The following is a 27,499-nucleotide window of genomic DNA, read 5'->3' on the forward strand; positions in this document are numbered from 1 at the left end:
CATTCTGTTGTTCAGTTCGCGGAGGTTTCCGATTTCGACAGGAGAAATTATTATTATTACAGCAGCATTTTAACGCCTCAAACTCGCGGCGTTAAAATACAGCCCCAAATACAAAGAATGTTGGGTTCGGTGGGTACTTTGTGCAAAATAAATTCCTTCCTATATTATCGATAATTATGATATAAATTAAGATCAAACGGGGTAGATACTAAATAGAATCAATTTAAATAAATAAATTCAAATATTTTGCACAAAGCTAGACATCCCAAGTTTTGCAAAACGTGTAAAACACTGTAGGAATTATTCGTATTTATTTCATTAATTATTAGTCAACAGTCCGGTGATTATACATATAAAACTCATTGATGTCTGCTAAGAGAGAGACGATGCGATTTACGTAACTGTTTCAGTAGAAAATTATCTTTTTACAGCAGATAAATTGATAAACAAAAATCTGCGGATCGTTGCTTTTACCAAACACAAACACAAGCACAATCCTCAAGCTGAAGCTGACATGAAGATGGATGAATGTTTGACTCTAAAACTAATCCAATCTGGCTAAGTAAACTCTCAACACACTCACAACCATTTCATTGCCATATAAACACCCTATACATCCCTCGTTTTTCTATCTCACTCCACTTCCATACACTATCCACAATCCACTCCACCCGAATCTCCTCTCATTTGCGGGTGGATTCGGCATTCGCCTTTTTCCGGTTAAATATGAGCATATGCTTCTATGCCTCACTTGAAAGGCTTCTCCCCTTCGGCTTCAGCCCATTACGAAGTGGAATTCAATTCGCAAAACTTTACTACCAAACAGTTGCCGCGTTTAATTAAAATAGTTGCGCCTAAAGTTGGGTTTTCCATTTGCACAAATTTTACCAGTACCACCGAACTGGCAGAGCTGACGATCAGCTGGCCTCAGTGTCAGCGAGCGCGTTAAATTGTCAGTGTCAGCAGCTCACAGCCGTTTCCCAAGCCAAAGCTTCCTCCAACTCACTGCCTTCACTTCCACTGCTACTCCTGCTGCTCAAAAAAAGGCGCTTTATTCCAGAAATAGTGCAGAAAAGTGTTACCCGCTACTCGAGCAGGATAAGCTGATTAAAATTTTAGTTATCATTTAATCGTACCACCATTAAAACCACCAACCAACGGTACAAAAGGCGAAGACGCACAAGCGCGCCTTACACGCACCAGACTGCCGGCTGCGGTGCCAAACCGTGGAATTGCAATAATTAATCCACCAAAGCGGACAAACAACGAACCAAAGAGTTCTCTGATGCTGTTTTTTTTTATTTTATTTGAAGTGGTATTGTCTTTGCTTCTGCTTCCCTTTGCTACACCTAACGGGATTGGGAAAGTTTAATCCTGTACGATAGGAAGAAAGCGCAAAAAATACAGAACGACCTATTTTCATAGGATAAAGGATAAAACCTGTCAGCGGAAATTAAGAATATACCTTTTAATACTCATTAGAACTTTCGCCTTCTTCTGCATAATGTTTCTGTTGCAGCAAAGCGGGTTGGTTTAAGTATTCCGAACGAAATAGAAAACTTATGGAAGAATGTTGAAAACGGAATACTGGGCTATATCCATTTGATGCTTCGAATTGGACATGTTCATTCCAATTCATTTAGGTTGTACGAATGAATTATCTTAATGCTTTCTTTCTTCTCCTTTTAACAATCAAAGCGATCCAATTTGGGATGAATGATATAAGACGTTCCAAACAAGGTCATTCATTTTACTCAACAATTTTAGTACAACTGAACTAAACATTGGTTAAGTTAAGCTTCATCGATCATACCGATATTTTATTGGTTCAACGAGTTAGTTAAATCGTATTCAGTACCATTATGTTAATATATAAATTAACTTACTATATGCTGGATTGCCATGAATTCCGATCCATGAAAATAAAACTTGTTTATAATACTATTGTTATCTAACTTTTCATCCTAGGGAATCAAAACCTAAAACGCCACCAGTTTTCCGGTTTCAATATCTCTTCAAGTTGCAGTTTTTGTAGCTCCACTGAACTGTTAAAGCAATTATTTTCCGTCATATTTGATGTTGGTAAAATTAATCCTTTGTTTGCTATCATTTTGCCTTTCAGTACCTCCAGGACCACCGATTATTTCTGGCTACACCGAAGGATCGATTATTACGGTCGGAACAAGGCAAAAGATCATGTGCACATCGTCTGGCGGCAATCCACTGGCGACGCTGGTCTGGTACAAGAACGATAAAAAGGTCAGTATAGTGGAGTGGTGCCACAAACCTTTGGCTTTAGTATGTATGCTTTAAAAAGTAGAAATTATTTTCAACGCTTTCGGTATAGTTCTATATAAGTTTCAACAACAGGAGGTACAAAGCTCATTTGATGCTTGCAGGCAATAGGATATGTTAGTAATATGTTCACTTTATTTGATTTTTTTTAAATAGAACCTAACCCTTATAAAAGCTTGGCCATTATCATTCTGTACCAATAAAAAAAATACTTGAGATACGTTTTGCACTCCTTCAGGTGTTTATTACTAACCGACGTCAATGTATCAGCTCGGAAACCAGATTGAAATGCATTCACACTAATGCAATACGGGACACAATTATTATCATGCCATCCCCATAATTCAAAACGATTTCAAATAAAACTGCACACCATATCAAGCTCTCGCTTTCAATTCCACATTTTGTTCCATACTAGAATAGAAGGCACTCTTGGCAATGAAAACTCACACAAAAAATCGATTATAATACCCCTGGACACGTTGATAGCCAATGGCAAACCGTTCAAAAGCGTACGAACGAATACGCTTTGTCCGTCGAACGATAAAACGAGCGTAAAGCACGTTTGCGCTAGGGAAATCCGCAACAGAACCACACTGCCCACAGCGCTGAAGTACGGGGCGCAGACAAAGGAGACCAAAGTTTATTAAAATATTTTCCCATAAATCAATGCTCCATTCGAACAAACTGAGCCATTCCAGAGGTTGTGTGTGTGTACTTTTTTGCTTTTCAATAAAGCAAACCAGTTCTGCAGAAACACATTCTTAGCGCTTGTCCGTTATCGAAATGAGGTTTGTGAGGGAAGCGTACAATCACCTTCCTGGTTGCTTCCTGCTCTCCTTTTCGGGAAGTTCTACTCACTCCCACTACTCCTACGGCAACAATCAAAGTCACACTTCGCAAGAATAATATTCACCGATAATAAACGCTTCAAATTGAATTCCTTTGATATGGGCGGGGAGGGAACCGATTTGTTGAGATAGAGGAAAGAAAGGACAAAAAGAAGGAGAGAGAGACAGACTGGCAACAATGATGAATGGGCGAAAAAGGGAAGCGATGTGCCCTGCCAGCTATGTGGTCAAACCCATTCCGGAACGTGGTCAAACCACTGGAATGGCCAATCGAACACCAAAAAAAACGAACGAGGAAATTTCTGGACACGCTGTCCAGTTGCTTCAGTTTCTGGTGAATATTCTTCTCTAGCAGGATGAAAAAGCTCAGAAACCTCCCCATCACCACCACCAACCCACCCAGTACGCTGGGACACTGTATGGGCGAGCAAATTTTATTGGATTTTCGCTGCTCGTTTCACCGTTCGAGCTGTTCCCGAGTGGCCACCACCCCGTGACCGTATGGAAGAAGCATCGTAACGATAAGCGATAAGAGTGCCTCGCAGGAAGTCAACCGTGCAAATCACTTGCAAAAAAACGGCCACAAAGTACGCTCCTGAGAAGAGAAGAAGCAACCAAACGAATACGCTTTACGCTGTCCTGTAGTTGCAGGGAAGGAAAGAAATGTGTAAAGATGGCCAAGTTTGCAAACAATAGACACCACTATCGAGCGAAAAACACACAACCAACCGCACCGAAAAAGCTAACCGATGGGAGGCTAACAAAGAGAAGACTGCAAAAATGGATATCGCCCTTCGTCGAAAACGCGCTCGTGAAAACCGCCGATAATAAGATAAGGCTAAGCTCTCCAATAGTCAGCGGAGCCCCACCGAAATGTTCGCTGGTGCTTGCACAAAAATGAAACCACCGGCATATTGGAATCACAAAGATACACACACACACAATCACACTCACCAAGAAGGAGTGCAAAGATGGTGGACATTAAATTTTAATTTATATCATTTGATCCATAAATATTTATAACAATAAAATAAACAATATCTCGTTATTATTGCCTTTCAATACCACCGGGGCAGGCGTGTTGATGGGCTTTAAAAAGGGTGGCCTTCATCGTGTTACAACCTTACAACGGTCTTGCCCCGCGTGTCGCAGTGGCTAAGGGAGGGGATTGTTTTGTTGAGCCTTCCAATATTTGGGCAATATTTCGGGTGTTTCCTTAGAGCCACTTCGCACCATATCGACCGTGTGTGCAGGGGTTGGTGGAAGCCACCGTTATCGAGACTGAGTTTCATCTTTTCATGGAGCTTTTCTCTGTGTGTCGATACAGCCGGCCTGACGAGAGTACTTTGAGTTTCGTTCAATTCCCCGGGCAAGCGGGGTTTTATGACGTTTAGCTAGCGTGACGAAGCATTCGGAGAAGCTTTACCGCCCGAAGACGACGAAGACGCCATCCTAAATGTACACCACCCACGACCCATCACACACACACACACACGCGCGCTGGTCGTGATTGATAAAGCGAAAATTTGATATCCTTTTCATCCGCTCGACTTACGGTTTTGTTGTAGCTGTTGTTTTGTTCGCCGTTTTTGGCGCTTTGGAGGTCCTTTTTCCTCATTTTTCGATTCATAATCGATACCAGCCTACATACGAAGGCCGGGAAGGGGCATCCGTTTCCAGGCTTGCATGAATTCTTATCTTCTTTGATTCACCCCTCGCCAAAAAGCTTTCCTTCAAATATGCGCCCCTCTCCAACGGTCCAACCCAACTCATGGCTTGGCGGCTTAATGCCCGAAGCATGTGAGCGCGCGTCCCGTGATTGAATGGTATTAAATTTGCTAACTGCAAACTTGTCCATCCACTTCGGTGACTTCTTGACTTTTTTTCGGAACCCTAGGGGTGCTTCCAATTGTGTGAGTGTGTCAATAAAATAAAATGTGTGTGTGTGTGTGTAGCCCCGTCACCATCCGTTTTATGGTGGTGTATGAAGGCGTAAAATGGAGCAAAGGCTTTGGAAGCGGCCTTTTTGGTTCGGTGTGAACATTGGCCAGAGCTTTTTTGCTTCTGTTGTTCGTCTTTTAGGTCCTTCCGCCTGGGGAGCGGTGGGGTTTACTGTTAACATACAGCCCTGTCACAAAGCGCTGATGAACAATGAAACGGTTAAGCACATCGTTGGTTCCACACTTGCTTCTCCTTTCTTTTTTTTGCCGTCATTGGCTTTATTGTTCATCAAACTGTACATTATGGGATGGGAGGGAAAACAGCTTCGGTGCTGGTAAGCGGATTTGAACGTAATGGACCCTTGGCCCTTGGTGTCCCCCGAACCGAGTCAAGATTGCATTCGATTTGGTGATTTCATTAGAAATTCGTCTTCTTAATCGTTGATGTTATGATACGCGCGGACAGGCTGATATCCTACAGCTACTAAACTTGGTTTAGCTCGCAATCTAATATCAAATTCAGATGGGCAGCTATACGTCAGGGCTGGTAGTAGCCGTCAAGGATATTTACGACAAACTGTTGCGGAAAGAGGGACACAAACTTACCTTGGACGGATTAAGGTTTAGTGCCAGAAAACAATAAGCTACAGACATAAGTAATTAAACGGGGCGCTAGCTCCAATTCACATATTGTATCCATTGCCCATCTAAATCCCAAGGAATTTGTGATAATTTCTTCATTTTCTTCGCCCAAGAATTTAGTCGTTCACCGTCTTCACCCGAACAATATTGATTTTACTTCTTATTACATAATAAACTTTTTCCATGTAAATAAAACATTCATTCTGTGTGTAAAATACCCTACAGTATATTCATAACGTATGAAAGTAAATCAATTTTCCTCGCATATTTTGCTATTTGAATTTTTATACCATATTTTATACAAAAAAAGTTCAAATAAGTACGTAAATAAAGCAGCTTATAGTAATACAAGAAGGAAAAATATTTCAAGCTGTTCAATTATGCATATACTTTATACGATACTTAGCTTCTTGACTACTACTGGACTCTAGCTATGAATTTAGAAATAAAATAATTGAAAAACATTAATGAAATATACATTTATTTGTTTATTAATCATTTTACTCACCCTTTTCTGAAATTTGTAATTGTTTAATATTTTCCTCCTTTATTTTGGTAATTATTAATAATTATTGCCTTAAGTTTTATTTTTGCCAAAGGTATCATTCCTAAAACACGTAACACTCCTGCGTATTATGCTATCAGGCTCCTCCCATGGAGACATGGAGACGTACGTCCAAATTACACCAGTCGATGCCTATCGTTAGGTCTGGAGCCATTCTCAACTAGACGTACGAACGCCCAACGTCTCTTTGTGGCGGATTTGATTTGTGGCGAAATTAATGCGCCCAACCTACCCAGCGCTGTAAATTTCTTTGCTCCTGCTCTGGACTCTCAGGCAAAATCAAATTATACGCACGTTACATTATCGTACCAGTTCTGGTCAGTCAGATGCGATAAATATGATGGGAGTCGCCTTCAGTCAAGTTTACAATTGTCTCAATCTGCGGTCCGTGAGCGTTTGCGTCTAATAAACTAAATTTGACGTCCTGTAGCTTGCACGCACCTAGTTCATTAAGACTTTCTATATGTCCAATTAACAAACTCAATAAATAATAAATACTCAATACTAAATGCTGCAAAAACTGTATATTTCTAAACGAATTTGATATTAAAATTCCATTATGGTGATTTTTTTTGCTACGATATCAGCAGTTTATGCATTCCAATAAAAAAAAGTGTAATAACGTTAATTCTATTTGAAATAGGAAATTAAAAATAATGTTAATCTTTTTTTCATTGAGAATCAATAGCTGGTTAATTTTATAGATAGTTTCGGTAGACAATGGTTTTTGTTTCTTACATTTGTGTTAAATTACCATGCAATTGCAGGAAAAATTTAATTAACATTAACTTCAAAATTACATGTTTATGATGTTGCTGTTGTTGTACATATTTGATAAGATGAATAATAGATAGCAAAAGAGATAACAAAAAGGGAGGGCGACGATTTTATGAATAACCTCTATCAACTGTTTCCATGTTTCTTTTTCTTTTGTCTTATAACTTATTATTACTTAGTTCTAATTACTGTTATTTTATTCCAGTATTCACATTGATCAGAAAGTCACACACAAATTTTAGTTTCGAACACCAAATTTACTTTCATTTGAGCGAAACTAAATTGTTAGTACATAATTTTTTTTTTTTTTTCAAACAGATTAAAAAACTCTTAAACCGATTACCATCACGTACACTACAGTTCCAATCACCATTTCATATCGTGTAAAGGTATTGAACCTGTTTAAAAATGTATTCTCACGTGCAACTTTGCAAACGCGCTAAACCAACATACCTTCACCGCAAAAGAGAGTGAAAACCACATCATACAAGCGAAACCTTATAGATCATATCAACGATACTTCACACTTTTCTCGATCCATTCCGGCATGCTGAGAGGGGAAAATGCTTCGTGCAATATGTATTCCCCACTAACACGCCCGTGTAAGCTGACATTGAGAACAGAGTTTCGTTCACTTCGCCAAGTTTTGCTCAATTTTCGCACAAGACACAAGACAAGCTCACTCAATTTTCATTCCAAACCCTAAGCCCCGGTTCGGATTAAGACGCTACCCTCGTCAGGTCGTTCGTGTCGCAGTCTGTACAATACGCATATCTTCGCTTGTCACTTTCGCTACCCCCCGGCAAAGTCATATTCCGGGCGTTTATTAATATCATTTCATATGTTCATAACTAATTTAAAATTCATATTAGCAATACACATACACACACGAGACTGCTGGAGCAACTTTTGCTCGCTTTTTTATGTGTTCCTCTTTGGAAAGTTATAGAAAAAGTTCCAACCAAACAGATACCAGTTTGTACCAGTCACTTGCAGGCTGCAAGTTTTCTTATCGATATTTTCTACTCACCTTTTCCTGAACTCTACAACGCGCAAGATGTATGTAAACTCGCAACTCGTGAAGATCATGAATTTTTATGAACCACCACTACACTAAGAAGCATTCTGCCTGCTCACAAAGCACGAATCGATTTTTCGCGCTTCTTTCAATACCCACAGTACAGTCACTCGTCTTTCTTTTTTTTTTTTTTGTTGTTGTCTAACTCTCCGCGGGGATTTTTGCATTACTTTCAGATCAAATCCGTAAGCAAAACGACGGACCAGTCGGTTTCGGCCGAACTGTCGATACTGGCAAACGTAACCGACAATCAGGCACAGTACCGGTGCGAGGCGCACAACTCAGCCACCGAGATACCGCTCTTCGAAACGAAAGTTCTGACCGTGCACTGTAAGTATCTGTTCCTTTCTCCTCACAAGATTCGTCTGTTCGTCGTAACAACCGTTCACATGGTTATACACACATGCTTTGCACAACTTCACGGACGACGCTCCATTTATTATTTGTATAACTCTTCTTTTCTCGCCCGTCCCAAAGTCGCACCGGAGACGGCCAAGATACGGATCGAACCGGCTGAACTGCGGCCCGGCATCGAAGCGACGCTGATATGCGATTCCAGCTCGAGCAATCCGCCGGCAAAGCTGTCCTGGCGGCACGAGGGCACCGTACTGGAAGGTAAGCTTGATTTTCTTCGCTTTTTTCTGCTCTCTTCCATTTGAAATGATCCCACAGAAGCGTGTACAGTTGCAACGTGTGGCGTTCGAAGCGTACAGGACAAGCCGAAATCCACATTTCTCGCAGCGATGCGCATCGTAATGTGGCAGTTTTGCATATACGCGATTGGATATGCGTAACATTTTGAGCTGTAGCTTCCCAGAATTTGCGCTGATGCAGTAAGAAATCAAATTCAGCAAAGGGTAAAATTTGTACTGGCGTTTTCGCTTAACTGTTGTCGTAAATGCTGCAATAAACTGTTTCGATTTTTTTCAGCCTTTCCATCCAATCAAAACTGATTGTATATTGAGGTATCATAAATATTGTGAAATCTTAGATCTTCTGTAAAAAAATAGAATTGATCTGATCGATATTTTTTGTATGTGTCTGAAGAACGAATTTATCATTAGATTCAAGCTGGTCTAGCAAATCTATTTGACATGCAATTGAAATCCATGTGAATTATTTATCTTTTCCTTTGAGGTTTCGAACGATGTCAGTTTTCCATTAAAAATGTATTAAAATCTCTCACCACTCATAACACTCATTATTGTAGATCATTTATTGATGACATTTGCTGGCAACAAATATATAACAATTCAACAACAAGTAGAAGCTGCTGGGGTGATATACACCTCTGGGGCAAAACCGATCCTTCCTGATTTCCTTTGAAAAACGCGTTTTGGTCGCGGAACAAGTATTCTATATGGAATAAATCTTCTTCTTCGTAACGATGCCGATGATACTCCGTGTTGCCGGCCTATACGGGCGCTTGTTACGTTACGGACTTGTTAGTACAACGTAGCCGTTTAGTTAATCCTTGCTACAGGGGGACGGTGCACATGAGGCTTGCAGCCACGTCGGGCATGTTATTAAGTCGTATCAGCTGTTGACTGTACTACGGGACCGCCCTAGTGGGGCATAATGCACCCAGTGAATCGAGGATGCATGTATCTGTTATTGCAGTGCAAACTAGTATGAGTTTTGTTAAAGCTAGAATGTTTGGTGCGATTTGCACAGACGTATTTTGTCCCAAACTAGAGAAAATCATTCTAACATTGATTGGCTTAGAAAACGATGTATTATTTAGCAAAATTGGCTAAACTTCCTAAACAGATTGCTACATTGCATCTAACAGAACCATATTAATGGAAAAATCAACAATTCGTGACAAATTGCATTGACATTTTATCAATGTTTCTTATGTGGTGTATGTTTGCCAAGGAACGAATTCATTTTTTATTTCTTTTTATTTAAGATTACGTATGCGTTTAGTTTTTTTTCCTATTTGTATAGTTGTTGTCCTCTATGAAGATTTATTTTGCCTCCTAGAGAGTTCATTTTATATTTAAATAAAATACTCTAACCCATTCGCATCGAAATCACTCACGCTACTCTATGATTTTTCCTATCACAAGTGCATTCCTAACAATAATGTGTAATATGAAACATCGTACATCAACAACAAATGAGCATATTTTTATTTGAAAATTTGTGTTTTGAGACAACTTTTAATGCGTTTTTGCATGATTTCACTTTTTAGTTACCCTGCCAAAAACAGGTACAGTGCCGAAAACTGGTACAGTTACCCTAAATGGTTTTTCCTATCACAAATGCATCATAACATCAAATGAACCGAGCTCCTAAACCACAAAACTAACTATCCTGCTATAAAATAAAACCTAATAAAACCTACTCACTTACCAATTGACGCACAGTTCATTATTTCTCCTCATCCACAAACAAAATCTCACATCTCAATCGCATGCTAAATGTTAAGCTCCCAAATTTCATCATCGAATGCGTTTTCATCATTCTTTTCACTCACCGTACCACACACGCTCAACATAAACAATAGCTTCAGCAAACAAAACTGGATTAAGTGTACTGATTGACAGGAATGAACAGTAATCATCCGCCACACCGTGCCACCGTACGACGAGAAAATTAATACCTTCCATCAAGGAAACCCCCACATACACATACAAAGAGCTGAGGTGGTAAGGTGATAGAATGCTTACAACAACATCCGGGGTTTTTGCCGGATTTGCATGTTTAGTGTAAAGAGTGCGCCGCAACGCAACAGATACGCAGTCACATGCACAGCCACACACACCGCCTCACAAAAGCTTATCACTGAAACCACAGCCAACCTCACATCTTCATCCGTGCACACCGGCACACCGTGCTGATACGGTGATGATAATGGAATTTGACAAGAATTTACGGAACTCATTTCCAGTCATCGTCCCCAGGGCGTGTACATCAACCATACGTGTGTTCTGGCAGTAGCAGTAGCAGCAGCTGCTGCTGTTACCGCTGCTGGCGGTGGCGTTTTTTTTTGCATTCCGTAAAACCTAATACCAAACCTTCGGGGTGCTCTTTTCCATCCACTGCTTGCCCACGCAACGGCAGGAAAATTTAACCAGACTGAAATGGAATCGAACATCATGGCTTCCGTATGGTTCATCGCTGGTTTTCACCTCCCACTCTCTCTCTCTCTCTCTTTCCCTCCTCACAGGTACGAACAACTCCTCCAAAGCTGGACTGTGGGGCGGGACCGTGTCTTCGCTTGAGCTGAAGCTGAACATCACGCAGGATATGGACGGCCACGTATACACCTGCCAGAGCACGAATGAGATGTTGCAGCGTAGCATCAACGTGGCTGTCAATTTGCCAGTGCTGTGTAAGTACCCCGGGACCGCACGGTTTTTGTGAGTCGGTGTGCGAGCACCGAGCCCTTCTTGTTGCTCCGGGTTGCGAAATCCAATTGCCGAATCCATTCGATCACGGTCGACTCTCACACATACACATATGCACCCATCAGCCGGTGCTGCGCCGGAAGCGATGCTTTAACGAATGCACGATTGCTTGTACTTGCAGATGAGCCCCGGTTCCAAACGCCAGCCGAAACCGTTGTCCACGGTGTGGCGGGAGAGCCACTGACCGTTGCCCTGGTCGCGACCGGCAATCCGTCGTCCATCGCGTACACCTGGACCAAGAACGGCCAAACGATAGCATCGACCGGTAGTAGTGGTAGGTTGCTTCTAACGGGTTGCTCTTCCTTTCTTTTTGCCTCTCGGTTAACCTCAATCTCACAGCATTAGCCGTTCCGTGCGGATGTCGTTCACATGCGTGTCTCGCTAAACTGTATTACTACACCACTTTAGCTCGAGACTTGAGTTGGATTTATGCGAAGCCCTCAATCTCAAACCCACCGTCAAACGTGACCGCAGGTCCATTAAGATAATCTGTCCGATTAATCCTAAAATCTGTTCGTTTGCTTCTCTTTTTTTCTCCCTCCTTAACCACCTTTCTCGAACCTTAAAAACAAACCCCAGGTGAACCGAGAATCGTCTCCGAGGGACCGATCCTTAACATTACCAAGCTCGAGCGCACAGATGCCGGCGTGTACACGTGCGAAGCCGTCAACTCCCAAGGGTCGGCGATGATTAATATCACCCTGCAAGTCAAGTGTAAGTAACCACAACCAAGCTAAACTATTCTCCGAAAAAGCACACGGTTACGGAGCATCAGTACGGTACGTCGGAGGGGGGGGGGTATTAGTACCGTGTTTGCTCTCATGTTAACCCTTACTAAAGGTCCCCTCACCCATCTCTCCCGCACAACCGCTAACGGGTGGCTTGCGAGGTATTGTTTTGGATGAGGATGAGGTGGCGAGAAATTGCACCACGCTACCACGGTTCGGTGCAGTGATTCTTCACTGGCTTGAGGCCAAATTGTACGCGATGCTTCGTTGCGTTTTTCTGCTTGTCGAAGCTTGCAGAAAATAAATACCCTTGGAATGGAGAAGAATTTATCGTTTCATGAAATGGAGGGAGCTTTACGGGTGACTTTGAATGCTTCTACGAGCAGCAGTTACTTTGAAAGGTATTTTAATGACTTATGTAATGTTTAATAAATACGCACTTTAGTCGACCTGTGCTTACAGTATACAAAAAGTTGTTGCACACATTCTTGGGTCCCATTCTTTAAAAAAACCGCACTACGAAACCAAAGCATAAATGGATGATAATATTTAGGTGGTATACTTATATTGAGGTATCCAAAATCATACTGGGTGTACAAAGTGGAATAATTATGTTTCCAGACTTATGTAGTACAAGGAGGGAGTTCAGTTAGCATTTACTAAATGAATAGCACTTTTGATGTACATTTAAGCAAGTTATTATTCAAAAAGCTCACAAGCTGTAATTTCTCTTATTTTTTATATTGTTTTTTCCTCCTCTGTTTTTTATGCAAGTATTTACTATCAAGAGTAAGCGACAAAAATGTCCAAAAAGCGAACAACTTAATCAATTCTATGCCGGGTGGCATTATGATATTAAAATATGAAAAAAGCTCTATATCACTGGTATTGTTCTGCCAATAGCACAAAAACAACAAACAAGGACTTCTGAGCGTTTGGAAATTTGGGAAAAGAACGACTAGCTAACATTGTGCAATGTATCGTGTTACAAATTTCACAGAAGCTGTGATATTGATGTCGAAAATTTATTTTGAATATTAGAAAAAAATACTCGTCCATGCATGATTAAGCTCCCTTTTGAAATGGAGTGATAGTAAAGGGCGTTTTGTTGTTATGTCAAAAGAAAGAATATTTGCAATAATAAACTACGAACAAATATTTTTGTTTTTCTTTTTCTGTTGTTTTTCTCGCAAGAACGGCCTATCTGACCGGATCAATGTTGACAAATATTTACAAACACATTAAAATTTACGATGAGTTTGCTGCAAAGACAACGTGTTGGCTCTTAATTTTGGAGACAACTTCACGGTATGAAGCGTGTAAAATAAGCCAAAATCAACATGGCAGAAACATTTCACGCTTAAATGTATGTATTTAACTGTAATCCTGTATCACGGTCAGTAGGAAATTACAAACAATATGTTACAATATGTAACATAATATTTACATGATAGCAAATGTCGCATATAATAGGGTGCTTGAATAATTGAATATCTATTCGATTGATTCGTTTTACCTTGCATGCGCTCGTTTGAGAGAAGCAAAAAGGGAAAAGAAAAACAAGAGAGAAACTAGACAGCAAATCAGTACCCCTGTTGTCCATTTGGTCTTTTTAGGCCGTCCACCAGGACAGAGGAGGCGAGGTAGGCCCAAATTGAGGTGGCAAGATGGCGTGGAGGCGTCCGCCATTAAGGCCGGGATAACGGACTGGCAGACGAAGGCGCGAGACCGTGAGCGGTTTCGGACACTCCTGAGGCAGGCCAAGACCGCAAAGCGGTTGTAGCGCCGGATAAAAGTGTTGTCCATTTGGTTGTCCATTCGTTATTTATCAGCAACAATATTTGATTTCAAAATTTGATCTTAATTTCCACTGAATATTTGTAGATGAGTGCTTGATATTGTTTAAGAAAATATGAAACCACTTTCCGCCATCTCAATGATTCAGCCGCAAATAAACCATCATCCATTACACCACCCCTTTTAATTGATAAACTGATCCTTCACATCATCATCACCGAATCTAAACCGTTGCACATATATGTACGGCAGCCTTAAAGAGCAGGTCAAATAAGAAAGCAACGCAAAAGAAGAAACGAACATTAGAATAGAACGCATCCTTCAAAAGAGACGGCATTCCGGTTTCTTTTTTTTACCATGCCATTTGCGCATCACGGCGTCATGCGGATAGGGATAAAAAATGGCATACTTTCAACGCCGCTCACCACGTACACACGCTTTCGTTTCCGGTTCGGCGACGCACTTGGCACCAACCATAAGTCATAAATTCACCCGACTCGTAACATTCATTCACGGAAGAGCAGTATAGGCCTCTACCGTTGCGCCCGTTGCTAGTGTGTGCGAGTGTGTTTGTGTGTGTGTGCGTGTCGGAAATCGGAAGCTACGCCATAGTAACTTTGTATCAGGCATGCCGGGCAGCAGTAGTTTTGTGCGCACAAAGTAACTAATGTTTCGCCGGTGCTCTGCTTGAATGCGTTCGCTTCGCCTCGCTAGTGGCAGTAGTTGGCACCGTGGCGGTCTACGTGGGAAAACTTACCAGCTGCCGAGAAAAAGACGACAACGAATAAAGACACGCACACACACACGTCCGTGGAAAGATTGTAACATGCGCGTGACCAAATGGTGAATGGTAAGGAGCTGGAGCTGCCTCAACCGCCGATTCAACGGTGGAAAAGCGTTACCCGGGCTGGGGAGAAGATATAATGTGTGATTTATTTGATAAAATTAGTGTTTTATATCCGGTCATCAATCACCGGAAGGTGCTACCTATCGGTGGGAATATCCCGTCGGCGCCCTAGTCCCTAACATGGTGTTACTGCTAGTATGTGTTGCATGTGTACGTTCCATCACGGCTACACATGTTCGTTTGTGGGGACAACACACCACACACACACATACATTTTCGGAAGTGATTTTGGAAAAGCGAATGAAGACATTTCCACGCGAACGTTCCCACGTGGTCCGCTCAGCCATGACACAGTGAATAAATTGAAGGAAGGCGACACTACTCCCCGGTGGATTCAACAAGAGCGAGCACACAGAATGAATTTATCCCTTTTTGCATTCGATTCGGATGTCCGTCCGTTACGTTGCCTCGTGTGTCTTGTGCTCCAATCGAATGAGAAGAAGCAACTTTTGATTACCAAACTAGTGTGTACCGATCCCATCCGGTCGGCGGTGATGGGTGCTGTTGGTCGCTTTGCAACGAGTGAGGCGTTTTTACGCCACCCCTGTCGCCACGCTTACCCCCTCCCTGCCAGTTTGTGTGCTGGTGCCCTAACACGTCCATCCATAAATGGACACCGCATCAAAGCCCAAAAACCAGAACCAGCCCTTTGATGATTCGACCACCGAAACCAAACGAACCGAGCGAACCAAAAGCGAAACCCAGTACCCAACAGCATCGACGCCGCCACCGTCAACTGTTGTCAACTTGACGTTTATGTTAACGGTAATGACCCGTCGGAATCGGCGCAAATGGTCCGTAAATAATGGATTAAAAGCGTCCCCTCGGCCCGTTGCGCACCGGCGGGGTTGTACACAGCGTTCAATAAACGTAAATAAAAGGTCACCCGGAATAGACCGGACAAGGACTGGGAGGCGGTATTATGCTGGATACAAAAAAAAGACGAAATCGGTCCATCACGTATGGAGAAGAGCACTTTGCGGTCAAACCAGATATCCTCGCAAAGGACACTGGAGATGGACTGCGGTAAACGTCGGTGACATTGGTGGATGGAGATAATCTGATTCATTGCTTCCCTATCAATCATAGTGTTTTAGCATCATCATCATCATCATCATCCCAATCTTCATTATCAACATTGGGGAAGTTTTTTTTTAAACCAATTTGTTCCCCTCTTGTGGTCCTCATTTTGAAACTTTGCTCACATACACGTTCCTCTATCAAAGCCAATTGATGGGAAGAAGTGTTTCGCTCCCTGTTCCCTGAAATGTATCCGGATATAGTCAAATTACCTTCCCGTTTGATTGAGGTAACCCTTTTTTATTGACACATCTTTGAAACAGTGAAATTGACAGTTCCCCGATCCCGTAATAAAGGAAAGCTCACCTTAACCGGGCGAATGATAGGGACAGGCGAATTAACCGCTTCCTCGAAAATGGTGAAATCAAATCGCTCGTAGGACCTGTAGGACAAAATGGCATCGTGCCATCGTCTTTCATTTGACGATATTCCCATTGTAATGTCATTCGATCGCTTTCGTAGCACAATTTTTCACTTAAATAGTCAAAAAGCTCCCGTTTTTTGTGCGGAAATACGGGAAGGAAATGAAAGAAGGACGATACAGTTTCCCGAATCGTTGCCGACGTGCGTGAGTAATTGCGCTCGTAACAAGTTGGGGTTGTGTAGGGTAAGAGACTGATAGCGCAAATAAAAGTCAATTCAGTACACGATTGTGGGTTTCGGATTGGCAATGACAATGACAAGAGGAAAGAAAAAGATACACCTTAGATCGTAAAAAAGTTTTGTTACCAAAACTGGTTTGCTTTACATCCTCAATTAAACTGTTTGATTGAGGAGCGGTTCATTGTTTTTTATAGCTTGTTTGGTTCTGTTGCTTACTTACTTTATGTTTAAGAATTCAATCAAAGTTAATTGGATGCTATAGCTTTGGTTGATGTTTTTAAATATGTGTGAGAAATACCAGCCTACTTTTTTATTGAATTGCAACCATTGTTTGAATCTTAATCATATTTAATCGTCGTATCAAGTAATAAGTCCATTTAATAATTTTAATCAAACTGAACCAAACTACAACGTGTACAAACTCTTTCTTTCTCTCGGACCAACAATTGATATTGTCCCTAGCTTAGTTTTACATCTAATCCGCAACCCATCAAGCTTCTAAAATTCCAGGAACCTGTCTTGTTTTACAAAGTATTTAGTCCTGAAGCGAACTTACTTCAGTATGAGATATCTATCCTATTATGATTTTTGAATACATACTGGACCTCTTTTGATTGAAGGGCCTTAAGCCAATCCCATCCCATATTGAGAACAAACCTGTTTCAGTTCATCAGATACTCAGAAATTTGTCATAAAAGTGGTCCTGAACCAACACCGGAGAAAAACAGATTTTAAACTACATTCTGAACCTTTTCTGGTTCAACAGCTAGAACTAATTCTAAACCTATCACATTCTGAGAAACGATGCATAATCCTGCTTTCCGGAAAATTGAAGTAATTGTTGAGTCAATTTAAAAACGTCTCATTTCATTTGCATATGGAAAATATAAACTTCCTTGAAATCCCACTGCGAAAATGCACCAAACGAAAGATGATTAAATTCTCACAAGACTTATCATTTTCTATCAATTTAAATGCTCTTAAACACCTTTATTAACATTTCACTATAATATCAATAAACCATACCTTGGAAATGGGGTAAAAATGTTAAATTACATTAAAATAATTTTAAATTGTGTATACTTTCACAATTCTATGTCTGTATAATTCAATTACGTGTATAGTCATATTATACACATTTATTTTTTAATAAATATAACAAACACATCACATTGTCGTTTTAAATTTAATACGACCTGTATTCATTGTTTTAGATTACACAAAGAATCATTCGTTAATGTAAAACTGTAATGTAATGTGATACATCATTTTCTATCCTGAGCATTATTCGAATTATGTCGATCGCATAAACCGACTGTCATTCTCCACAAATAGACTTCTAATCACGACAATTTTTCTCACCAAATTCCCCAAAGACAAACTGTTGAAACGCTTGCACCACTTCATTCCTTCTATTGATTGTCAATAACAATTTAGCTCAACATGTGCGTAGCAGAAACCCAAATTGACATATCAAAATGCAAAACTAGATCCGAAGAGCTTCCAGCATCAACCTCCTCTTATGGACCAAACAGCCAAACTTTATTCGTGTGGTGTGAAAGCCATCGCCATCGACAACAAAAACACATTACAGCAATTTGGTGCAGTACCGCCACCGCCGCCAGTTTGTAGCCCATCCAACGAAAAGATCGAGCAAATATGGAATGGACAAATTCACCACTCCCCAAACACACACACACATACACAGAGTCATGAAATAACTATTCAAAGAAGAAAAAACCTCACTCGCCTCCCTAACGCAAGCTCGGAGGAAAGCCAGCAAAAGCTTACAAATTTGTCGTCCGGTTTCGACCATCCTCGAGGGCGCTATCGTACATTGACAATGACATGATGATTACCACCCGGGTCCGCTTTTACCGCGAAGGAATTACTTCCCGCTGCTGGCAGCAGCACAAGGCCACCGCAACAATTCTGATGGTGGGTATGAGATGGTAAGGAAGGCCTGTGAAGGAAGTGGTGAGTTGAATTTTCCCGGAAGAAAATCAATAAACCTCGACCGGTACTAGCGGCTTACGGTAGCCGCCGGATGAAGGTAGTTCGTATCTTCATCCAATTGGTCCAGTCGCTTCTCGCCGGACGATGGAACCACATACGTGAGATGTTACGTTCACTACTCTCTCTCTCTCGCTCTCTCTTACAAACACACGCACACATTCACATCCCCGTTCAGTGTCAGTGTGGGTAACCTTTCACCACAGCCACAGCATAACTTAGACAGCAGGAGTTCCGAACCGCTCGGCGGGTGGTGCGGCCGACAACAACCCTGGCGCCCGATGCTCACAACCCAAACAATAAAACCATATCACCTTCTTGCACAACTCACTTACATGCACGGTCACCTTTTTCTGCCCATGGATGAACACAGGGTGGGACAACAGAGACAACAGGCGGCGGACAAAATCGTCCCGAAATTGGAATTTTGGATCATTGCGGACTATGCCAACTCTCTTCCACAAGGATTCCCGCGCGTTGCCTCGTAAACAATGAAAGTAATGCGAGTCCCTCGCTGTACGCCAGATACGATTCTGGGAATATTTGCCACCACCACTACCGTCTTGTGACCTTACTAGGTCTGTAGAAGGATAGAAGCTTAGGCGTACACTCTCTGTAGGTATAGTCTTGCTCCAATTTGCCCAGCTTGCTTTTTGCCGTTGTTGTTTCGGACGAGGCAATCGTCAAATACGACCCTGGAAAGCTTTCCATCAACAGCGTACAACAGTGCCCATCATAGTACTATTAAATGCCGACCTACCCAAAAACGCTCGATGGGATGCGTTTGGGTGCGCCTAGCTCTGCACAGAAACCTTTCTATCCCCGGCCCCATTATCATAGCACGGTCATGTACAACCTTTCAATAAAATAAGATTTTATTGGAGTTTTGTGAGAGAAGCTACTATCGTCGGCAGAGGCGAAAGTTAACTACCAGCGAATTGGCCACTATAGGTATGCGGCCCTGCGGATGTGTGTGTGTGTGCGAGTGGTTTTGGAGTGATACTGAGTGAGCAGGTCAAAACTCGAACCGTATTTCAATTATCCGGATATGCTATTTAGCGGATTGTCTGAAGAAGTCGTTCAAAGTTCGAGGAGTGTGTCTTCGCGAGTGCGCCCTAGACAAGAATCAAAACGAGACCAGTATACACACACACACACACACACACACACACTCACATATGGATAAAACTTTTGCCCACTATTCCGATTACGTCTCTCCGTCGGTGAGAAAGTTAATTCACTTCTGCCAAATTGAGCACAGTTTCTTCACAGTGGCTGGTTAGGGCAGCGAACAGAAACAAAAGCAAACCAACTAGTGACAGAGCGGGAATGTGCGGCAATATGGTGGTTGTCTCTTGGTCTCGATCCTGCCTCGAACGTGCTAAAAGTTTGCGTATACTATCAAGCGCAAGCAATCAGTCGATGGATCTTTAGACTCTTCTCCCCGCATCCCTCCCCTCCCTCGCTTTAAACTGAAGTACATCGAACCGGATGTAGAGGGCACCGATCTCTTGCCATGCTGTTATTTTTTCGATCGCTTCAACAAAGCTTCACCAGTGTTCCGAAAGTGTTGGACGACCAAAGTTTGTGCTGGCGAGTTGCACGAAGAAACGTTCGGCGTAACTTGATTGTTACGCTCGCGATCGAAAGAATGCTGCGCTCGTTGTTCGGTGAGACCAAGTTTGCCTGTCCGTTTGAGAACGATTGTTTAATTTTAATGCGATTTAAAAGTCGCTCCAGTTTACGGGAAACGTAGCACAACTATTAGAGTTTTGTTTGGAAGAAACATCGAACAAACGATTGGTAAAGCGAAAGGTACTTAATGAAAATTATAACCTTAACTAAGCATTTTTTGCAAAATTGTGGTAATTGCTACCAAATAAATGCTGTCAAGTGCTCTTGGAAAGTTGGCACATGAACTATTTTGAAACAAGAAGGTTGTTTTATCTAGTTTATTTTTTATCCAGGAGGAACGGTCCAATGGTTTTATCTAGTTATAGGCATAAAATAGACTAAACGTGTTTTAGATGCTTTGAAATATGTAAGCAACCCCAGAAGCTATTTTTCTGTTTCAGAATTTTGAACCAAGTCTCTTCACAAGCTGTAGAAATCAGTCGTTCGTCGAATTATTGTGACCAGACGCTTTGGTAGTTCTATTTACCACATTGATTCTTTGCTGTGGTAAATAGAATGACTGGACAGTAACCTAGAAGGCACTCACTATCTCATCGACTAAGGCAGCGGTCAATTAAATAAACATACTTGCTCAAACATTTAATGTATTCCTTGCATCTGACGTCGGAAATGTATCTTACACTGGGTTACATCATCCTGTATTTGTTTAAGGACGACAAGAGCCTGATGTGACTCTTGCAACCTGTATGACGAACGGTAAAACTCATCGACATAGAACTATCAATATTTGCTGATTTAAAAGCTTCCTATTCAAATTTCTTCCCTTCATTCGATAGTCACTTCAACGAATATTATTTAAGACGATTTCAGATCTGAACATTTGCATGATGCTATTTTTCTTAAAATATCAAATCTTGCAATAACTAAAGATCGTTTGGTGCACGAGTAGGCTTTTTTGGAACATCAAGAAGAATGTCAAGTGACATTCGGGTTATATTATGTACCGTATACGGCATCGCATAGGCACTAAAGATAATTACACAAATGGCTGCCGTCTTTCGTAATGGGTGACAAGACAGCCAACATACATTTTCCAGATACGTGTTGGGATTTTTCTAGTCCAAAACCTAGTGTTACCAAATTGCAAAGAGTTTAAGGATTCGAATTGTATGTACGATGTTGACAATCGTTTAACGTGTTCGAAAAATAGTGTAACGATGTTGAGCTGGCTTGAGAAACCCTGTAAGCATTCCTTGCCTCAAACACACAGTAAAATGTAATGAATGAGCATAGTTATTTACTCCTTCATTAACTTTAGAAATACCAAGTGCTTTAAACGATTATGACAAAATTACAATTGATTGTTTGATAAAACATTTCAATAAGCTGAATTTTGGTTTTAAATCTTCTTCTTCTTCTTCTGGCTCAACATCCGTTGTCGGTCAAGGCCCGCCTGTACCACTCTACTTGTGGGCTTGGCTTTCAGTGACTTATAGATCCCCCATAGCAGGATAGTCAGTCCTACATATGGCGCAGCGAGCTCTTTGGGGCTTGAACCCATGACGGGCATGATGATAAGTCGTACGAGTTGATGACTGTACTACGAGACCGGCCCAAATATACATGATTTTAAATAGAGATCACAAATTAAAACAAAAATAAAACATATCCATCTCAATTATTTATTACTTACTCATTAGTAATAAATTTTCAAATTTACGCTTTACCAGTCAAAATGTTGGTCCATCAGTTTAAGTATTCAAAATCTATTTATTTTGTAGACAATAACTATTTTATTTTGCCTACAGACTTGTCGACAGCTTATACTTTTAAACTGTAAAACAACGTTAATAAATTATCAAAATTTCATTTATATTTTATTTTCAAATTGATTTCATTTTTTATTATAGAATAAAGTAATCAAGCATCAGCAAACGGTTATTACATCAGTTTATTACTACATTCTAACGCTAAGGCGTCCACGAACCTATGCTTTACGCCTTCTGTTTTGCAAATTATTGCGCCTTTTCTTTTTCTAACCAACAAGCTGAAATTTCATCATGTCAATAAAACAGAATTATGACAGTTACGGACCGCCATATTGGATTTCACCTATTGTGTATAAAAAAGATGCATTTAAAAATTATTTTCTTAATTTTTCTGTTTGAAATAATAAAACTTACTTTTTACCAAAAATTAAAAAATCGATTCTAGTACATAATTTTAACCTTTTTTGACATATTATTCATGATTCAGCAAAACAAAAATTAATGAATAAATAAAATCCTCGTGAAAAAAAATAGTAAAATAGCTCGTAAACTAACCGGATCACACCAGCAACAAATCGGCTTCTGTTTACATATTTTTCGTGCTGTAATGATTTAGGCTGGATTATTGAGGCTAGTTTTGCTTGTGGTTTTGTATGGAGTTTTGACATGATTTCAGCTGGCAACTGTCAAACTCCATATAAAACAGCTGACTAGTATCGTAAAAGTCCCTTATTTAAGAAACCGATCACTCAATTTTTTTCATCTCGTGAGATCACAATTTTGACAAATTTCAGTACGGTTCCAATGTTCTAACGAATTTTGAAATTTTGTGCAGCTTAGTTAGTGTGCAATGACGCCCTCTTCCGGAACTACACAAAAATAAATAAAGTTCGAATAGATTATGTTTTTATGGTACTCGAAGAATGCAAAGGGTATTCAATATGTTATTTTTGAATATCTACAATGTTTTGTGAATTATAAAAATGCTTGAATATTTTTTCCAAAAGCATAGTAACCCCTTCACAAACGCAATAGTCCACCCAACAACACGTGCTACTATATTCTACACTCCATTACCCCACTACACAACGTTATATGATTTACTTCCATACCTCTCTATCGTCACAGATGCTGCAACGATAAAAGCCATTTCGGAGCACGTTACCGTCGATCCGGGCGAGGATGCAATACTAAACTGCACCGTAGACGGTAAGTAATCGCTGAGCAATTTCAGCAACCAAAGGAGGAAGTGCATAACATACGACAAGACAGCTACCGCCTGCAAGTGGCCCTAAAAAAATCGGGCAATCGAACATCATGAAAAGCCAGCTGGCAACTTAAAAGATATTTCCCATCCCGTTGGCCACCATTGGCCGACACATGAAGTGGCCGCCGTATCCCTTCTCCTGCTGTTTTCGATTGCATTTTATGTGTGAACATTTCAGGGCGCGTTAATTGCATAGCACAAGTAGATATGTCCTTTAACATAGTAGTGAAGCAAAAAAAAAAGGATCATGGAGATAAAGAAAAAGCTCTCTTCAAATGCAGAATGGCAGTTGTTTGCAAACGGTGCCACGAAGTGATGGTGTTTCCTGTTGAGATTTTTTGCGCTCCAACCTGTTGTCCACCGAAAGCCATCTCGTTGGTTTATGAAGGAATTTTCCACCGAAATGCACATTCTAATGAACATACACGCAACAACTGCCGGTTCAGCAGTGTGGGCACTACTAGCCCACTACAAAAAAAGTAATGTCTATTCCAGATTCAACATCCTTTTTTTACCGTATAATCCAACTCTTGCTTAGTGTTGGGTACAAATCCTAACCTTCCCCACACAAGCACTCTTACCTAGTACCAGTTGATTACCAATTTCTTGTTGTTCGTACCATGTTTTGCAACTGCTGCGTATGGATGGATATGTAAGCGAACGGTAACCATAACGTAAAATAAGCAAACCTTTTCCCTACCATGGCGGCCGAAACTGCAAGGCTAGAATTCGCAGCTTCGGTGCTGGCGATCTGGCTCCAGTCAGGCAACCACGTTGAACTATTGCTATACGATCCGGGCTCGTAGCCGGTGCACACATAGCGCGGTTTTGGTGAAGTAACATTGCAGGTCTATTTTTTTTCGTTCCGCCTTCAACAACCTAGGAGTCATTTGCATGTTCCACCACAGTCCTACATGCTTCTGCTCGTTCGAATATATTGGTGTGGCCTATTTTCATTTCATTCCGCGCATGAAGGCTTGCAAGATATGACATGCCATTCCTATTGGTGAACGTTCCCCCGGTTTGACGAGAGATCACGCACCAACAACAACACAAAAAAACAACCATGTTCGAAAACTTCCACAGTTTCCACATCTCACCTTTCCCGGTGACCGGTGGTTGAAATGTACCGTCACAACCTGGCCACACGCGATAAATGGCTTGCGTAGTAATGGTCCGTATCCGTACCGAGCAGACTAGAAGGGAACCATATTTGAGTTCCGTGTTTTTGTTTCCTCCAAGTGTGAATGATGTTCACTGCTGCAGCAAAAAAGAAACGGACCCCAAAACCTCACCGCAGAAGCCCCACCCACAAAAGTGCGCAAATTCCATCTCCAAAAGCGAGCACGTATGCACTTTGCTGCTGGTGGCATTTTTGCAAACGGTGAGCACCCGGCGAGTGCATGTACTATAAAAAGACGATTCAAAAATAGTGACCGAAAAAAGACTGTGCAAACGTGCAAACACAACATTTTCCATCTCAAAATGGCAAATGCAAACACGGACACACACGGTGTACCTGATGCGGATGAGGTCGAAAGATGCCACCAATGCTACACGTGCGTTTGCGTTTGTTGCGCGTCGCTTTCATAACCCGAACGCAAGACATGGGCCACGAAAAAAAGCATTCCGGAACGCACATAACTTGCAACATCAACGGAAAAGCAGCAGAGACAACAGCAACAACACCCAACGGCCAACCAACTCTCTCCCAACAACCGGACCGGGCAGTCGTCGACAAAAATAGGCAACGGATTGTCCTCCTAAGATTGTCTCGTTTTTTCCCCTCGCTTCTTCCACCATGTTTTGCGTGCATTGCACTTTCACTCAACCTCGTGTCTGCAATCTCGTTTCAGGAAACCCATTAACGCCGGACCATATTCGCTGGGAGCGGGATGGGTACGATCTGCGAGCGAAAACCACCACCGGCTACGCAAACGGAACCGGCACGCTGGTGGTGAAGGACGCCCAAAGGGAGGATGTGGGCAATTTCCGGTGCATCGCTGATAATCGTGTCGCAGCCGCGGACAGTCGCAATGTGCTATTGATTGTCAAATGTAGGTGTTGCGGCACTTTGGCCATCAGCGGCCGTGGTGCTTGTCGGAAGCGTTGGGTTTTTACTCATTCAGCGCTGAAAACGGAATGTTTGTAGTATTGATATTCAACGAGTTGTTTCATTTTGCTCTAAAGTTTTCCTCTCTAAGTTCTATTTAATGAACAAAATACCGAATATTTCAGAGGGATTGGAATAATCCCCTTTTTTAAACTATGTTCACTTTTTTTAAAATGATTTCTTGCTTATATTGGCTCCAAAATATAGTTTCATCATGAAACAAATACAAAATTATGCTGAAAGTAGTTAAAATATATGATAAATTCTGTTATTCAAAATAGTTTACAGTATTTTACTCATAAGCTTTTGTATGGTGGTTGTGTTTTATGTCAAAAAATCCATTCCAACATTCTAGCTGACATTCCAATTTTGTTTTTAATTTATTCTGTATAAATCCTCGCTGTTGGGTATTTTTATCGCAATTGTTAAATTTCCGCATTTTCTCCCTTTTTATTTCACTGCACACACATAAAACATAGCCTCAGCTGATAGTCGGTTGGAACCTCGCAACAGTTTCCAACAATAGTAAATATTACAACATAGTATTATTTTAAATTTGTTCGGCTTGATCCAAATAAAATACATCTTTGCCCTTTTGGATGACGTTGAGTATGTTAAATTTTTTAACAAGAACTTATTTAACCTTCATTATTTGTTTTTATGTTTGATTTTAAAGCTAACTTGAATTGTTACTTTCTCCAGACTTAGATATTTCTTTTTCTTGTTCTATTCGGCGTAACGTCCCACGCGGACATCCCGGCCTATTTACACAGGCTTTCGAGGCTTATTGAGTTCAACACAGTCGAATAGTCAGTCCTTGCGATCGGAGGACAGTTTATTCTAGGCTTGAACCCGCGACAAGCATGTTGTTAAAATCGTTCGAGCTCTGTCGTGAGCTTCCAACCAGAACCAAACCTGTACCGCTCATTAGACTAAGACTGAGATACTTTAGTGTACATCGATAAACATACGAAAAATATGAAATTCACAACAATATGAAAAATATGTGGATGAAATATGAAATATTTTTTTAGTGAATAATTTTTCAAAAGCATAAAAATTCTTTGAAAAAAAATCTTTTTAATTTGGCAGAGGTATTGATGCTTATAGTATATCTTGATTAAATTAAGCGATTAAAGCCTATAAAAATAACTTATTGAATATCTATTGCAAACAAATTCGTTTTCCACCAAAACCAAAAACATTCTACAATCTAACCAGAACATGTTTTTCCTCTGCTGTTCTATTCTGAATACGATTCCACTTTTTTTTGCACTTTAATTCTCATCCACCAGTTGCACCCGAGATAGACAAATCGCCCGCAATGCTACGTGCCGCGTCCGGTCCGGGCGACCAAGCGCGCCTTCCCTGCCGGGCCAAGGCAGCACCCGCGCCCATCTTCCACTGGATCCGTACCGGGCAGGAGCTGCCGATCAACCAGTCCTCCAAATACTACACCCTACACCGTCAGCTCGATCCCCTAACGCACGAATCCATCCTTGTAATCGAGCGCATCTCCTCGCGCGACTATGGCGATTACGAGTGCCGTGCTAAAAACGAACTCGGAAGTGGATCCGGTACCGGTCGACTGGACGTACGGTCTGCGCCCGATTCGCCCGCCACGCTGACGGTGCTAAATGTAACGCATGACAGCGTTACGCTCGGCTGGGAGCCCGGCTTCGATGGTGGACATCGTGCGAGCTACCGGATACGGTACCGGGAAGCAACGTCCGAACGGTACCGGTACGAGGATGGTCCCCCGAACGCACACCAGCTTACCGTGGCCGGGTTGCGTAGCAACACGCTCTACCTGTTCTCGATCATGGCGGCGAACGTACTCGGCGAGAGCCGTTACTTGCCCGATCTGACCCGGGCCCAAACCAAAGGTAATTAAAGTCAACTTCATTACCTGCAGGAAGCGCGGAAGCGTCCGTTAATGCTTTTTTATCGTGTATGTGTATGTTTGGGGGTGGGAATTGAACCGGGGAAAAGATTCACCATGCAGTCAACGCTGTGCTTTTGG

At 41.4% G+C, this 27,499-nt stretch overlaps 1 protein-coding gene across 3 annotated transcripts in view; it reads left to right on the plus strand.

Annotated features, from left to right (window-relative positions):
* Positions 1-27,499, plus strand: part of LOC120956222 (nephrin-like) — a 274,578-nt gene that overhangs the window by 239,863 nt on the left and 7,216 nt on the right. For all 3 annotated transcript variants that reach the window (XM_049608295.1, XM_049608296.1, XM_049608297.1), the window contains exons 11-19: positions 2,123-2,259; positions 8,325-8,478; positions 8,626-8,763; positions 11,324-11,488; positions 11,686-11,838; positions 12,144-12,278; positions 23,225-23,305; positions 25,220-25,420; positions 26,772-27,362. In XM_049608295.1, coding sequence (XP_049464252.1) covers positions 2,123-2,259; positions 8,325-8,478; positions 8,626-8,763; positions 11,324-11,488; positions 11,686-11,838; positions 12,144-12,278; positions 23,225-23,305; positions 25,220-25,420; positions 26,772-27,362 — 1,755 coding nt within the window. The remainder of the gene's footprint in view (positions 1-2,122; positions 2,260-8,324; positions 8,479-8,625; positions 8,764-11,323; positions 11,489-11,685; positions 11,839-12,143; positions 12,279-23,224; positions 23,306-25,219; positions 25,421-26,771; positions 27,363-27,499) is intronic.

This window comes from Anopheles coluzzii, chromosome 3, assembly GCF_943734685.1.
Source record: "Anopheles coluzzii chromosome 3, AcolN3, whole genome shotgun sequence".
NCBI lineage: Eukaryota > Metazoa > Arthropoda > Insecta > Diptera > Culicidae > Anopheles > Anopheles coluzzii.